General features: G+C 45.2%; 6 protein-coding genes across 6 annotated transcripts; 5 read left to right on the top strand and 1 right to left on the bottom strand.

Annotated features, from left to right (window-relative positions):
• Window positions 1-305: 305 nt before the first annotated feature.
• On the bottom strand, window positions 306-1,205 carry TRIVIDRAFT_63787 (uncharacterized protein; the record flags this gene model as incomplete). The annotated part of the gene is made up of 1 exon (XM_014105216.1): window positions 306-1,205. One exon carries the CDS (start codon window positions 1,203-1,205, stop codon window positions 306-308), a length of 900 nt encoding a protein of 299 aa, XP_013960691.1.
• Window positions 1,206-4,115: 2,910 nt separating this feature from the next.
• TRIVIDRAFT_63786 (uncharacterized protein) lies at window positions 4,116-6,055 on the top strand (the record flags this gene model as incomplete). Its single annotated transcript, XM_014105215.1, has 5 exons — window positions 4,116-4,245; window positions 4,293-4,326; window positions 4,450-5,273; window positions 5,324-5,979; window positions 6,038-6,055. 5 exons carry the CDS (start codon window positions 4,116-4,118, stop codon window positions 6,053-6,055), a joined length of 1,662 nt encoding a protein of 553 aa, XP_013960690.1.
• Window positions 6,056-6,706: 651 nt separating this feature from the next.
• On the top strand, window positions 6,707-7,242 carry TRIVIDRAFT_131496 (uncharacterized protein; the record flags this gene model as incomplete). The annotated part of the gene is made up of 2 exons (XM_014105214.1): window positions 6,707-6,953; window positions 7,007-7,242. Coding segments are annotated over 2 exons (483 nt in total), but the record flags the coding sequence as incomplete, so codon positions are not given.
• A 630-nt stretch (window positions 7,243-7,872) lies between these two features.
• TRIVIDRAFT_218639 (uncharacterized protein) lies at window positions 7,873-9,058 on the top strand (the record flags this gene model as incomplete). Its single annotated transcript, XM_014105213.1, has 2 exons — window positions 7,873-8,010; window positions 8,081-9,058. 2 exons carry the CDS (start codon window positions 7,873-7,875, stop codon window positions 9,056-9,058), a joined length of 1,116 nt encoding a protein of 371 aa, XP_013960688.1.
• Window positions 9,059-10,966: 1,908 nt separating this feature from the next.
• TRIVIDRAFT_63783 (uncharacterized protein) lies at window positions 10,967-12,971 on the top strand (the record flags this gene model as incomplete). Its single annotated transcript, XM_014105212.1, has 9 exons — window positions 10,967-11,142; window positions 11,258-11,456; window positions 11,681-11,710; window positions 11,827-12,181; window positions 12,320-12,348; window positions 12,566-12,602; window positions 12,639-12,655; window positions 12,753-12,791; window positions 12,867-12,971. 9 exons carry the CDS (start codon window positions 10,967-10,969, stop codon window positions 12,969-12,971), a joined length of 987 nt encoding a protein of 328 aa, XP_013960687.1.
• An 823-nt stretch (window positions 12,972-13,794) lies between these two features.
• TRIVIDRAFT_36430 (uncharacterized protein) lies at window positions 13,795-14,388 on the top strand (the record flags this gene model as incomplete). The annotated part of the gene is made up of 1 exon (XM_014105211.1): window positions 13,795-14,388. One exon carries the CDS (start codon window positions 13,795-13,797, stop codon window positions 14,386-14,388), a length of 594 nt encoding a protein of 197 aa, XP_013960686.1.
• Between the last annotated feature and the right edge of the window lie 1,617 nt (window positions 14,389-16,005).

Below are 16,005 nucleotides of genomic sequence, written 5' to 3'. Positions count from 1 at the left end.
AGTGGAGGAGTCATGCTATGATCGTGGGAATTAGCATATGGTCGTTCGCGGAGTTTGAGCATGCTCGTATAGCGCTCCAAGTTATGAAATGATAGAGAATTGAATATGATAGTCGAATCCAAGAATGAGTAGTATACATATATAATGGCAATATCAACGACTGAATCATGTTGTTCACCACCACATTTAACCCAAGACAAAACCTTTCCACCAACTCTTGCTGCGGCACTGACAGTTGTGCTGCTGATACTCTCCCTTAAACTAGCTCTTCCTGCTATTGCAAATAAATCCACCCTTGCTGCAAACTACTTCTGACCCTCACAGAACCTGAACAACGGGCCCTCACGGTTGCCAGTTACACAAGCCCATACGTTTCCATGACTGTCTTGTATGATGCCTGCACCAGCAAACCCGTGGCAGATCTTGCCCACCTCGTTCAAAGTCTTATCATCCAAAATTGCATCTATGGCAGTTACAAAGTCATAGACGATGGGGGTTTGGCCTTTCTCAATCGTCCTACAATAGAGATCATCGTGGTTTCCAACTTTCTTGAGGTCTTTACCATAAATGTGTTGCGACTTGGGGATGTTGTCGAGAATATCCAAGATTCTTGGGTCCGTAGAGTTTGGTCTGTTGCAAACATGGATGTGAAATTGCTCGTGCGTTCTCGACCGAACAGAGTTCAATGCCAGCGCCTGGTTCGCACGATTGTAATGTTCCTGAGCAAACCTCCAGCCTGGTTCGTATCGAGTAGCATTCCTGGCCTCCAATATCCCCGGAAGTAGATCCGTAGTAGTTATGAGTTGCTCGCCATTGTTCGTTAAAACGAATATCGAATCACCATGCGGCGTAATTGTTCCTGTGTGCTTGCAATCTTGATACTTGAGGCAGTTGCAAAGGGTGGAAAACCACAAGCCACATCCCTGACATTCCTTGTCATCATCGGTACATCCGACAGCGCAATGCTTAGTGTGTCGATTTTCAATATTGGCTTTGCAAGTCATGCATCCTGTCTTATCGCACTTCGAAGAGTGAGGTTCGCAGGTACATCCCGACACGTCCATCTGGCGAATATCCTTGATAAGACATGGAGGTGGCGGGGGTTTAGGCGAAGGCGACGGCGACGGTTTTCCTGGTGCTTGGGCCTGTATAAGAGATACGGAGGCGGCTAAGAGAACCAGGACGGATTTGATTAGTTGAGTCATGATGGAATAGAATACTTGAGTTTGGCAAATGAAGCACACATAAATGAAACGATATGTTCCATTCGTGTAAATTGAATAACTTCGTTGGAAACAATGGTAACTGATTCTCTCCCTTTTCATTCATCTTGTTTTATACTTGCAACATACCCGGCTTTAGTCATCATGGTGTTGAGCTAGGTGCAACTATTTAATCCACATACTACGCCAGAGCTATCCAAGCCGATATACTGCCTGGAATGCTTGGGCTTAGGGCTGTCCAACATTCCCGCCATCTTTTTGATCTCACTATATCGTCATGAGTTAATCACAAGAGCTTGAACGGCAATAAAGAGCCAATATTACAATGTACGCCGGCATGTACCCCAGTCTTCAGTAAACCTTCACTCGCTCCGGCTTAAGCCACCTAATAAAGGGCGTTGGCCACCAACGGCTGGTTTTTACTGGTGTGAGCTCTGCAAATGAAGTACAGGACTGTATGATCTGATATCGAAGATTTCGGACAATTGTGTACAAGACAGATAGAATCCGGTGAGTGGCTGTGTCTGTGGGGTGATGCAACTCAATAGCCACGCATTAGCTATGTCTGTAATACATGGGCTTATGCACTACATGCACTTATTTGCCTGGTATATTCACTTCCCCGTGCCACAAATTTTAGAGCTTCGTTTTGGGAAGAGTAAAACTCTTCATATCTGGAATAGTCTATGCTGCATGGCCTGATTCGCATGTATTACAACTCTTCTCAAGCGGTCTTGGAAAAAGTCTAATATTTCTCGGTCGCCCAATCTATCAAGGCTACGGATAGCCCGATTGTGTGGCTTCCACAGCCACCGAAGAATTGTCCGATACCCATGCAGTATGTATTCATTCTAGACGCTCCATACAAAGACAAACAGCTGCACAGCTAGCTCAGTAAAATACAATTGATAGTCAGTAAATTCCTCCGTCCAGCTGAATATTCCCACACACAAACAAATGAAGTACGTTGACTTTCTTCCGGGTTGCCCGAAAAATCAAGACGAGTACCACCCAGAGTGTTACTCGTCCCACTATATAGCCTTTATATCTAGATCTCCGTTGAAGATGTGTCTTTGCCTAATGAGCACTAGCGATTACATTAGGGTTACCAGTTATAGTACACACTCATACATCACATCCCAATTCAATTCGCGGGACTACTGGGAGATCACCGCCGATGTTGTGTTTAGGTGAGTAGTGCTACACAGGAGGGATAACTCTATAATAATTTCCATATTCGAAGTTATTACCAATTACCCGTTTTATCACATATTTATTCGTCTATTCATTTCTACAGACGGTACAACTTTCAGCTTGCCTCCATCTAGAAGCCCAGCTGAAAGAGAGTTCGTTCAGCTCTTATTGGAGGCTGTTATATGCCACCTTTTGCTTGACATTTCTCCGAAGTTTGAGCCATTCGCTCTGACTCAAGCCACCACACTCTGGTGTTATGCCCTAGATCAAGCCGCGTGGGGAACGCACAACCGTTTTTGACATGCATCAGATGTCAAACCAGATCTCAGATTCCCCTACGAAAAGAACGACGTGTTGCATTCTCAAGGCTAGAGATAATGTGGCATCAGCTGGACGACGCCCACAGCAAGGACCTGCACTGAACTATCGAATATATTGAATCTAGATATTCTCCGAGACTAGGAGAGAGCATAACGCCATATATGGAACTTTAACAAGGCATACTAATGTATCTCCAATTATTGTAGCTGTAAAATGGTACATGTACATAGGTGCATGTAATCGTGCACTCAATTTGCGTAGTTAGCAAGGGATTATTGGTAAAGCTTGGCAGCCTAACTCCAAAACAAAAGTTCTATTACCAGCACACAACTATTGCGCCCAATATTTCCAGAATTCATGCATTCCTGTGTAGAATTAGTAGACTGGTACATGGCGTATTATATTTACAGCAATATATATCTTTGCTCACTTGCCTGTAACTAACTCTAAACTCAAATCTCTCAAATCTGCTCCAAATCCAGAAACTACACCCAAGAAATATTCTTCAAGATATCTTGACAATCATCAATATGGTGTTCAGCATAAGACAACCACTTTTAGCAGCCACTTCAATTGCCATGATAGCATTTGCGGTGTATAACTACTATCCTCTGAAGTTTATACTTGAGTTTCTTTATACCGTAATCTTTCACCCATCTTTGGTACGGTGCGGAGGGCCAGGCGTTAAGTCTCCTTGTTGCCAGGGAACACCACCGGATTGTGAGGAACCTGTTACACCGCCAACTGAAGGTGCACCGCCGCTTTGAGACCCAAGGGGTGGCCTAGTCTCTAATAGCTCTATGCTAAAGGGAAAATGTGATCAGAGAACACAGGATACATGGCTCATTACAAACATGCTAGTCGCGTAATGGTACGAAATAATAATATATGACGTGCAATTACCAGATGACATGGAGTTCATATGAATGGTACATGCCTTATACTAAACAACCATATTCTAGTCGTACCAAACCGTTTCCAATATTTTTCATCAAAAAGAACCTATACAACTTTATTGTCCGTGTTCTTCAGCTTAATGCTCTTGAAATCCCCCCCCCCAACAACCCTCCCCGAAATTAATAGTCTTTTTCTTCATTAGGTATCATATAAATGCTGTACCACAAAGATTTTTATAAAAACATGTAAAATTGATGTAATGCCTTATCTATATTGAGAGCCATTGCAGAATATTACATGTAAATCTTTGCACACTGCCAGCCTTTTGCAGCTACGTTTTATAGTCAAAACAAATTGGAAGATATCAGTAGAAATACGACATGCACGGGCGCTCTTTTGGTGTTGAGGGGACTTTATGTCCGTTACCAAGGCAAAAGGCTAGTTGATCACATGCATTTAGTTTTCTGCAGAAACCACGTTATGTTTCCGCTGCTTTACAACCAACTTCTGTTGGTAGGTGTCCCGCATTTGGCCCATAGAAAAAGCCTCTGCTCAATTCAAAGCTTCAGCTTCGCCATCATCCCCGACGTCATCACAACTGTGACGCATGGTACGTTCTTTATAGGCAACCTAATAAAGATGTCCAATCATCCCTAGCTAATCTCCAACGAGCATATTACCAACCAAAGCTGTAGGCGTGTCTATCTACAGAGTACATGTAATAGGCACCCGATCTGCCTCTGTCAGAAATTTCAACATTTGTAAAGTTACTTCTTTTGAGTGGTGAAATTTTTATCATGACAACATGGAACAGCCTACCGATAGAGGTCCAAATGATGGTCCTAAAGCTGCTCCAATCTCACAACAATGGCGGCACCACGAGCAATTATGCGGCTGTTTCGAAAGAATGGCAGCTATATTTCGAGACATTCAATTTTCGGCGCCTAATTCTAGGACAGTCATGCATCCAAGAGTTCAGTCGAATCGTCCGCCAACATCGGAGGGGGATGGTTAAGCACGTTTGGCTACGAGTGAAACTCGCTCGATACCTCTGTCCCGCCTGCGAATGGCCCGAGAAGCCGCTCGAGATTATAGAGAATAATCAGATTTTCACTGCAGCTTTATATCGATTACTCGATATTCTCAGTTCCTGGAAGAAAAGTGGTCAGCATGGCGTTTCTAATGGAGGACTGGTCTTGGAGCTCAGCGCTTATTCGCCCAGCGATTCGGAGCATCATTTCCGTTATCCTCTTGGCAAGGACGATTATCCTCACAAATACGATGAAAACAGTATCGTAGACGATACTGTAAAATTTGGACCCCTAGAGGATTCTCCAGAAAATTCTCTTTCTGAAGATAATATCACTCACGAGTTTTCTCATATGCCGTACCTCGGCAAAACTCGAGGAGCATGCCGCCTCTTTGGGAGTCTAATTAAACTCGATTATAGGAGACTCGACATTCCAAAGGCAAATAGAAGGCTTCCAGGTGTTTCGGTTGTCAAGGGATTACTTCATCGCCGACGATACCCGAGAAGCTTCCATCCTGATACACTACGGAAGATTTTCGAGAGCTTACATGGCCTGGAAAACATGATGCTGGAGCCTTTAATCCAGGACTATCCATGTCTCGATAAAAGTAAGCTTCATATCAAACAAGACATATTCGCAAATGCTCACCATGCATAGATGCTCAACGCGGATTTGACGTTTTCTTGCGACAGATTGGTTCTCTCAAACGTCTTTCCATCTATGGGGATCACGAGTATTATGGGAAAAACAGATATAAGCCATACGGAATGCTGCCCTCTTTAGGATGGACATTAGCGGACGAGAGCCACTCATTGGAGCATCTGTCAATCGCCTTTCTCGCTGACGCAAAGGATTTCTTTCGAGATTTCTGGCCAGGCTATGCGCCAAAGTCAGTCGACATATCACGCAGCGGAGTACAAAGAGCTCTTATGTCTCATCTATCATCTTCCCAGCGTCGTGCCATAGGCAAACCCCGCAAGTCACCGGATTTCGAACGAAGACTCTCCAAGGAATTCAAGCTTATTAGTGGGAAACAAAGAATCCCTTACTCCATCTATAAACCTACATGGCCAAACCTGGAATCATTGGCACTCACCTCGTCACTCTTGGACGAAGGCACCGATAGCGAGAGTATCAACAACCTCCTTCGAGCCGCAGCAGGCGCTGCTCTGAAGATGCCTAAGTTACAGATCATGGAAATGTTCAACGAAAGAAGTAGCAGTATTTTCATTTTTCAGTACTGTCGCAACCTTGCGGGAATTCCCACAATCACTCCCTCCAGCACTTGGCATCACCCTCTGGAGCCGGAGGTAGTGAGTGCCTGGGATCGCGTTGGGAATAAGCATGAGCATAGTAGGCATACAATTGCAGTCATACAAAAACACCTGAGAAGATATTTCTTTTGGAATCATGGCTCTGTCGTTTACATTTTAAAACTCCAAGACCTGATATTACATCCAGTGTCTTTATGCCAGTTTGTATCCGAGTATGGCTGGGAAGCCACGTTTGTTGGAGCTTTTGGGCCACGATAATAATAAAACAGACACGCAGATACAGAGTTTGAACTCTATGTCCGTTAAGTTGCAATTTCGGCGGAAGACTGACGAGTCATCGCTCGCAGCTCCATTGTACTCTTTAACTCTCAGAAAGACTTATTTAAAACTGGCCAATTCCCTATTTTACAAATCCTTTCCCTCGTTTGTTTCAGTCTGTGTATTCTCTTGGTGTTGATAAGTTTGGCGAATTTTGTTACTTCAGTTTGTTAAACTATGGTATCAGTGAGTCATACCTACCGCCCACGTAAGCTCTGACACAAGAGGCCGATAAAGGAGTTGATCAATTATTAGACACACTGTTTTAAATAAAGTTTCAATTCTTGTTTGTTTCTCCATTTTTGCAATTCAATTTTGGCCGCTTCATATATAATCTGTCCGCTGTTGATTAGGCACCTCCAAATTCTCTCCACCTATTCCTCAAAAGCACTCCACTTCCGCAACAGTGATCAGCAACATCACACAGCTTCAGCCCATATTCACCAGCATGGCTAGACCTGTTGTCTGGATCAACGCATTCCCAGGAACGGGAAAATTAACTGTCGCCAGAGAATTCGTCCGCATGGATGAGTCAAGTGTTCTTATCGACAACCATCAGCTGATAGATCCAGTGGCAGCACGGTTCGCCCGAGATCATCCTCAGTACCAAACAGAGCGAAGACGCGAGCGCGAACGTGCATTTGACAAATATGTGCTTGAACCAGCTCTGATGTCAAAAATGATCGTCTTCACAGGTGAGTTAAAATGATCGCATGCGCGTATACAAGGCTAATATGATGATGGCCAGACTGTCAATCAGACGACGCGCTAGGCCAAGCTACATCGCAAGAGTATTTGCAGGCTGCTCAGAAAGCCGGCCGGCCTTTTATTGCCATTTATCTATCCTGCGATATAGAGGTCAACATCCAGAGGGCCACCAGTTCCGAGCGCATTCAGGGAACCACAACAAAACTTACGGATGCCGTCCTGCTGAGAGATGCTTTATCGAGGTGCAAAATGTTTCAATTTGAAAACAGTCCGTATGAGGCATACCATATCGACACAACGGATTTAACACCTACGGATGCCGCCTTGAGGATACGGACATATATCGAGGAGTGTCTGTCTGCGGACAAAGCGAGGCGGTGTGAAGAAGTTACGCAGACGTAATCTTCGACAAGGGGTTTTGGGAAGAGGACGCGGAACCCGTCAATACGAAGCAAACACCCCATTAACGGGCCGTCGATCGGGAGAAAACGAGATAAGCGATATTGAATCAATTGAGAGACTTTACGGGCCCATATTTTGAAGATCATACGAATAAGAGAAGCAAGTCATACTAGCAGACAACCGACCAACGGAGAACGTCTTAACTCCGGGTATGAATCCACAACTCCCCAGCTGTAGTCAACGGACACGGCCTGGGATTCCACCCCGTCAAGACCCCAGTTATCCCCGAACTTCGGGATCCACTTTCAACGTTCGTAATCGTTATGGTTCCATGTATTGCCAGATTAGGAGGTTTTCCAGGATCATGTCATTCCTTTCTCAGAATGTAGCACTGTTGACTTGTAGGTATAAAGAGACCGCCACCGTTCTATAGTATCTGATTCCTTTTTATATCGGCATCAAAAGCCTACTAATTTAGTAAAAGATTCCATTTTAGTGCCAATGATGTTTCCTAAAACGCTATGCTCCCTTTGGGCTTTAAGCTCTTGCCATTTGATCATTGGGGCCCAAGGTCATAAGACAGATAACGACCTCTGGCTCCCTCCAGCATCTACAGAGCCGTCAATAAAGAACCCTTACGTGGTAAGCAATGACTTTAATTGCCAAGAATTACGCGGGCGTTTTAGTGACTAACTGATCAAACATTATTCAGACATCGGGCCCCACGTATAATGTGTCTTCACATCAAGCCATCCGCATACAATCAACTACTGGTGTCAATTCGCATTGGGTCGGACAGTGGATCACAACCACCGAGAACCTCCATTTCGTTTTGATCTCGTTCTCGGATGTAATTCCCGGTGGTCCTGGTAACTCGACAGATGGGGGCTCTGCCAATGGCTGTTTGGTTTACTCCTTAGACTCTGGTAGTTTCAGCTCATCATTCGTATCCGGAACACCAACCGCTGTTGGACAAGACCGACTCAAGATACAATTTGGCGAACAGTACGAACTACACAGCTTGACTGATGACAACATCTCCGAAATTAGCGTCATTGCAAACTTCAACGGTAGCAACTTTAGCCTCAACACCACGTTTCAGCCTCGCGGCTCCCTTTTGTTCAATGGGGGCAGTGGAAGCTTCTACTGGGGCTCAGTGTTCAACCACGGATGGGCTAGCCCTGCTTCTTATACCACAGGAACATTTACCATTAACGGAACAACGCACATCGTTGATCCCAAGCGCTCAACGACGTGGTACGATCGCCAGTGGGGTGAGGAAAATCCGATGCAAGGCTGGCACTGGCTTCCAATTCAACTCGAAAACGGGATCCGCATCTCAACATGGGTCCTCCCTACAGAACAAGGCGCCCTCAAAGCCTTCGCGACAGCCTTGTATCCAAATGGAGAACAGGAGGTGGTTAGCGTGAACCCTGATATTAAGCCAAGTGACGTGTGGGTATCGCCGAATACGAACCGCACCTGGTACGGGTCCTTTGAAGTCTCGTTCTTAGATGAGTACAACAGTGTGATTATGGCTATATCCCCAGATGTTACTAGCCGGAAATTTGGAGAGGCCAGCTTTGGATCAGCGTTTGCGTTTTGTGACTCTTTCACGCTCTACAATGGAACTTGGAAGGGCGAAAGTGTCCGCGGCTGGGGAATTGTCGAGCAGTGGCCTGCGGCTTGATGCAACCATTGTTGACGAGGGATACATGCGTGTACTATCATCTTTGATATATATAGGTATATACGGCAGCTAGTGATAAGCCTCCACAAGTTGAAGCTCCATAATACAATTTCTAAAAGCCACAAACTCAAACTCACAACAAAAAGGTTTGATATGCATAAACATTGTTTTGTATTGTAAATAATTGAGTGAGTTCTTTTTTTTTTAATCTCTCTTCAACCCCCCTTTTCGTTTTTTTTTTGGTTTTTGTCCTTTTCCCCCTCTCCAGTTCATCGGACAGCCACCTATCTTTACGCGAATTACTACAAGTAAAATACCGGCAGTAGGTCTATATTTTGATACTATAATATTCACTTTCATCTTTAATAACTAATTCAAGGTAGTCCAGTTTTTTAAAAGCATCTCGACTGTATACACTCGCCATGAGAGAGACGAAACCACCTCCATATGAAGAAAACGGCGACATAATCCAAGATGATGACAGCTATCATGGCAAAGTATTCATCCCTCCATGGATTACAAACAAAATCATGCAGATAGGATCACATAAGGAAAGGGTTCGACTGGTAGAAGAATACATTACCAGGAAGGGGGAAATTGTGAAAGAGAAAGAGATGGCCTTAACTTGCCAAAATCGTGCGTTAAACCAAGCGATTAAAGATGCCAAAAAAGATGCCAAAAATCTTAAAAAGACGTACCATCAGACATTATGGAGTATTTCATATGCAAAACAACATCCTAATCGGTCTTTTTGGGGATTAGCTGGTGATGATTTTGGCTAGAATAAGTTTGCTTATGAGGCTTTGGCCGCTGCTAGGAAGTCTGAGGCGCAGATTACACATAAAATGGAAACTGAGAAGATTGAAATTGCGTTTTAGGGAGCGGTGAAGAAGTTTGACGAAGAGTACAACGTTCTTCTAGACTACATGTCAGAGGGTAACAGGCAGGTTGCGGCGGTTGAGGTTTGAGATAAGATGAGGTTCTTTCTTTCATCCACGCAATTGAGTGCGTTCCGGGAGAGAAATCTCTGTTTAAGTAGGATGAATTCTTGAGCTGTCTTCATATGATCATGTCACTCTGCTTAAACCGCGTTCTAGATGAGACAGATGTCAGCAACACTCATGGCCTCGCCAAATGCCGACCTTGAAATGATGGATGAACTTGTGGCCCTCAATGCTTAGAGACACGAATTTTATTTCCCTGCTGGCGAATCGCGGCACTTGGCCGGGTAATCCAACGCAAGTATCTGGACCATACTGGTTTCCTCCTCAAATCAAGAGATGCCGCATTGCACACACGCAGCATCACCGGCCCGAGCTGTCAATAGTGAGGGCTTGTTTTTGGGTCAATAGGGCCAAATGTACCATATCAATTTGCGCCCCTAATTTTTTTTCTGGCAGTCCCGTGGCGTTTGAACATTACACAATAGATTTCATCTCAACCTAGTAATCTATTGCATGTAACCACTAGATAAAGGGGGACTTGCAAACCTCGCACAACTTTTCCAACATACCTACTAAATTTATAAAGAAGATAAAACAATAGCTCCTTTAATCAAGACAAAGTGAAGAATTTATTCTTCTTCACCTTGAAATGAATATAAAGTGAATCGCAACTGAAAGGTGGGCATCTGCCAGCATACTCATGCATCTGCAAAAGGACTGCCAGGACAGCTGTTACAGCTGGCATCCAAAAATCCCATTGACCTATTTCTCCTCAAAAATTCCGCCCCTTTTCTTTTTCCCTTTTTCCCCTTTTCTCTTTCCTTAAGAGCAGTTACATATCGTACCAACTGGACTTTCGAGAACCAATAGCGTACACACGACTCCTCTTTTTTACTTACTCACCAACTGCATTCCAAAGGCCATGCCTTTCCCCTTTTCTCTCTCTTTTTCTTTCGGGTCCATCATGGACCGCCTGCGCCCCCCTACTGGATCGATACTCCCCGTGGCTGGTGACGGAGCCGTCCAGGGCGTGCGAGCTCCTCGGGCGCTTTCGCGCCTCGGCTCAACCGTCCGTGGATACTGGGAGAAGCTCCTTGAGCATCTCCTTAGTTGCTGGCAGTGGATTTTATTCACATATCAGTTGGTTCCTTGCGTTTGTGCTGGGTGTTCTCGGCGACTCTGTGAAGATGATGGGCTCCTGGATTGCAGGAGTCTTGAAGTGGATCAGGCTCATCGATGAAAACCCGGTGGGCAGGATTGACGAGTTGCGTGCGCGACTCGGAATTCTTGTCGGCACTTGTCTCGCCATGGCTGCCATCATGGGAACATTCGTATCGTGGGAGCATCTTCACGGCAACTTGTTTTCCGTGTTGCCCTGCATCTTGAGCACCCCGCTCAGCTTTATTCAATTATTATGGAAGAGGTACATAATTTTGCATTACTTTTTGACGTATGTATGGCCGGTGATAACAAGTTCTCCGCAAATGTTTGCTTATTATCAAGCTTAAGCTCCATAATCATACATTTTTCACCAGCCACAAACTCAAACCTACAACAAAAGGTCCGATATGCGTTAACATTACCTTATATAACTTCTTAGAAAGTTCTTTATTTCTTTTCTCCCTTGTTTCTCTTGTATTGCATCGTTGAATTGCTTGACGCAAATTGTCACATCCAGGAATATTTCAGATTCTTTGAGGAAGAGGCAGTAAGTTCATAATCTTAGAAGTATAATCTTCCTGTTCACCTCTGATAACTGATTCATGGCAAAAAATATCACTAGGAAATTTGTTTTCACGGCTAGATACGCCTGACATGCTGAAGACGGACCCCCCTCCATATGAAGAGCACAATGGCACAGCCAAAGATTGTGACAAAATATTCGTTCCTGCGCAGATCATGGGAAAAATTATGGCGATAGACTCACACCATAAAAGAGTTCGATTGGTGAACGCATACATGACGAGAAAGGGGGAAGTCCTACAAGAGAGGGAGAAGGGATTATATCGTCAAAAACGCGCACTGGCTCAAAGGATTCAAGGTGCAAATGATGATATCAGGAACATTGAGAACACATACTTGGATACCATTGGGAATATCTTAGAGAATGCAAAGGAGCATCGCTTCCGATACTTTTTCAGATTTGTATTTAGTGACTACGGCTGGGATGAGCCTGCGTGTAGGTCGCTGGTTGCCGCTCGGAAGGCTGAGGCGCGGCTTTTATATAAAAAGGAAACGGAAAGGATTGAAGTTGCCTTTTTGAAAGCGTCCAAGAGGGTAGATAAAGAGTATAACATGCTGCTAGACTCCTTGTTAGACGTTGACAGGCAGCTTGCGGCAGTTGAGGTTTGAGATGGGATGGACTTCTTTTCTTTTATACACACAGTTCATCGCGTTCCTGTCGTGAGGGCATTCTCTAAATCTTGAGTTACTTTCATGGGATGTTATTAAACAGTGTTCTAGAGGTAGATATCAGTGCAATTTGATCCATCATCAAAATCCAAATGATAGATAGCCTTACACTACTTTATATTTGATGAGTAAAATGCTGCTTTGTTATCAGAAAAGAAAATTGAAGCATCTGGCAGAGGCTGTCCAACGTAGGTATCCATGTCACACCTTTATTCACCGTGCAGATAGTCATTCATCCAAGGTTTGTCGTCTTGTTCCTCTGTCTACTTAAATATAATTATGAGGCAGGCATGGCATGGCCGTTAAACACCAGTGGGTATTATCATTTTTTACTCCAGAGTTGTAAAGCAGAGGGTGATGCCATGTCAGGGGATGGTGTAAGTTGCAAGCCCAGATGCAACAGTCAGAAACCCCCCAATATGACCCTGATGCAATGAGTGCAGTACTTATAGCTACTGGATGTGCCCCACATCTCACAAAGTGCCGTTGAAGCACTGCAGCAACCAGTGAACAGAAATCCAGGACCACAGAATGCCATCAATGGATCCAATTTGTAAAGATCAAGTAGAGAGATTGGCGCGTTTCCTCTATATAATTATTATTATGGACTGTTTCCCCATCTTTTTTGTTTCCTTGTGCGTGAGCCTCTATCAGCATCCCACACAGTTGCCTCCTCCTTCATCACGGCTGATTCCTCACACAACTGACTGTCATTCATCTAACGTCAAACGGCAGAGCTTCATCATTCACTTCGCTTTCTACCCTGACAATAGCCCTTGCCTTTTTTGGCGCACATGTCTCCTTATCTTACTTGTGCATATTTTTTCTTCCCCGAACCTCGCACAGCCCCCTTTCGCCTCCCGAATTCCGGCAGAAGAAACCCCCTACCCTTGGGTCCTCCATTAAGGCTGAGCCCAGTTCACCGCAGGACTTTATTTACTCACTAGCAGTCCCCGCCGCAGAAACCAGCACCAGTCATAGCCCCTGGAGTAGTGGAATTGCAATGGCTCGAAGATGCCCTTTTTTCGCCGGTGGGGCTCGCATCGATTTCCTTCACCCCCTCGCGCACACCCCTCCTCCACCACTGAATGTCTGCGTCGACTCTTGACGAAACCGGTCGACTCGGCGGAGGGCTTTGGGGCGATATAAAGAAAGCCGCTTTGCCACATCACCGTCAGATCGAACTTGCAATACGCGACCCCATACAATCTCCAACTCTCCTCAACCATGCTATCTGTGAAACACAACTCAACACAACATCACACTCTGGCGAATTGAGCGAAGAGCCCTTTCCCAGTTCCAATCCCAAAGCGAGTCTCAAGTTCTACCTCATAGTACCCATAAGACGTATGACTGGAACTCTTCTACATACACATAATAATGGATGCTGTGGGAGGTACAGCCGGCATATTTTATTTTATACACCGATGCCTTAGTCATTTTAAGCAAGCCCGTGGCTTTGAAGATGAATTCGGAATCTATCAGTTACAACTCCAAGGGCACCTCTCCCACTGCGCTTCTATTTCAAAAGTCATCCACAATACCAACAGCCATAACAAGTTGATCGCAAACGCAACGGACGGCCCAGAAAATATACCAAAAGACCAAGAAGCAACAACAGCCGAGACTCTCTCTGCCATTCAAGATGCACTCCGCCGAGCTCAGCTTGAAGCTGCAATGATTGAAGCTCAGTGCACTGCAACTGGCCTAGACCCAGACGCTGTAATGCGAACTCGCATGGCGATATTTCTCCACAGGCAAAAAGCCCATCTAGCGAAAACAACAGAAGGGCTCAAATGGGCGTTATACAAGAGAGAGTCTCGCGACAAATTCATCGCAAAAATATCCGTTCTACTTCTGCAACTCGAGCGTCAAGTCAGCATGGAAAACTTGACAATGGGGGATGCGAGGCTAATGTACATGGCGAATCCGTGGTGGTTGTTTGAACATAGTAGCACGAATGGAAGTCAGTAGCAATTTGCATAGGTTTCTAGCATGGCGTGGATGGGTTTTTTTTTTTTGTATTTTCATGTATTACATATATTTATAGAAGGGAAATCGAACTTGAATAAAACTTTCGTCTGTTCCTCTTCCTCTCCATCCTGCTCTCCCTCCCAGTCTGCTCTCACGCCGCCAACCCATCGACAAGCCACACTTGGAGACGGGCGCGGGGGCAACGGCCCGCTGCAGTTGATGTGCTAATACTGGCTAGCGCCTTGCACTTCAATTCATAGCGCGCGCGCCGTCGAGTTGACGCCACAACTTAATGTCGTCGTTGCCTCTTGACACTTGATCCTCATCTGATCAGCAACCAAGCCCAGTTTCTCTCGTTTCAGCTCGATTCGAATTACCAGTAGATCCATCGGTTCGAGCCAATCCCACGCGCGGGTTCATTCTTAGCTCCTCCGACCATCAGGAGCCTGAAAACGGCCAGCTTCACCATTTTACTTGTGCCTTGGAGGTAGTGGAGGAGTGTGGGATAATTAAATGGCTATCTGTACTCAAATATTAGACGCAATCACAGATTCCGTGGTAGATTTTACCTTTTATTCCTGTTTCTTTCTCTCGATATGCCTTGCGAAGTAGTGCCCGAGCAGAGGCAATTCAATGAATCCCCAAGCTACCCAGACCTCCCTTCATCCAGATATGGGAACACTGACTGACCTTTTCGAACATAATGTGAATCTCCAAAGCTGCACCATGACGAAGCAGTTTTGTCCTTCACGCCGCTTTCTCAGTTCGAACTTGGGGCGCATACTGTTGGAGTAATGGAGAGGCTGTGCCCAAACGCAGCGAGTCACCAATGGGGTCTTTAGAATATATACCGCTCTTGCCGACCGCGGACAAAACTCAATAAATTGGCTGCTTGGTGCTCAGGCTGAAACAGCGAATCATAATAATACCTCTAGCGGTCAGATGAGGGCGTTTTGGTTGCCTTGCCATTGTCAATAAGCTTATTCCATCCGCGGAACGACTCCAAGAGGCAATTACCTTCAGTAGTAGGGTTGGCGTCGCATCACAGCCGCCACCGAGGCAGCGGGGGAGAATCGAGGGGGAAAAAAAGACTCGAGAGGCTTGTACCCCTCGTGGCGCCTTGGAATCCAACCAATGATCGACTGTGCGAATTTCCAGGCGGCATGCCATTATCTGATCCGTGTACCGCGAATAGCGCCAAGTATCTGTTGTCAGGATTCGATCTCGACAAGCGGCGCCACTCGCACCGATTGTTTATGTACCTAGAATGCCTATGTTAGGGTCAAAGATTAATATCTAGTCACGTCCCACTCACACAGAGATATTATCGCTTGGGAAGAGATCCAGTTGCGAGGATGTATACATGTATGCAACGAGTATTTTCAGTTGAGGCAAACTTAATGTTGCTTGTCGTCAACGGCGTTGCGGTGGCCGTAGCTGCTTGTACATGTGACACCGACAGAGTCGCCAAGACTGGTGGTGATTCGTTGCGTCAATGTCCCAAAATGCGTGTGGTTCGGGCACCAGAGAATGGCAATGGATAACAAGCACATGAAAAAAGTCTTGATCATGTTGGAGGGTTTTCAGACACCTCCAATTCGAACATTGTAGAGAAAG

Source organism: Trichoderma virens (assembly GCF_000170995.1).
Source record: "Trichoderma virens Gv29-8 chromosome Unknown TRIVIscaffold_2, whole genome shotgun sequence".
Classification (NCBI taxonomy): domain Eukaryota; kingdom Fungi; phylum Ascomycota; class Sordariomycetes; order Hypocreales; family Hypocreaceae; genus Trichoderma; species Trichoderma virens.
This window is presented reverse-complemented; position numbering and strand designations above follow the sequence as displayed.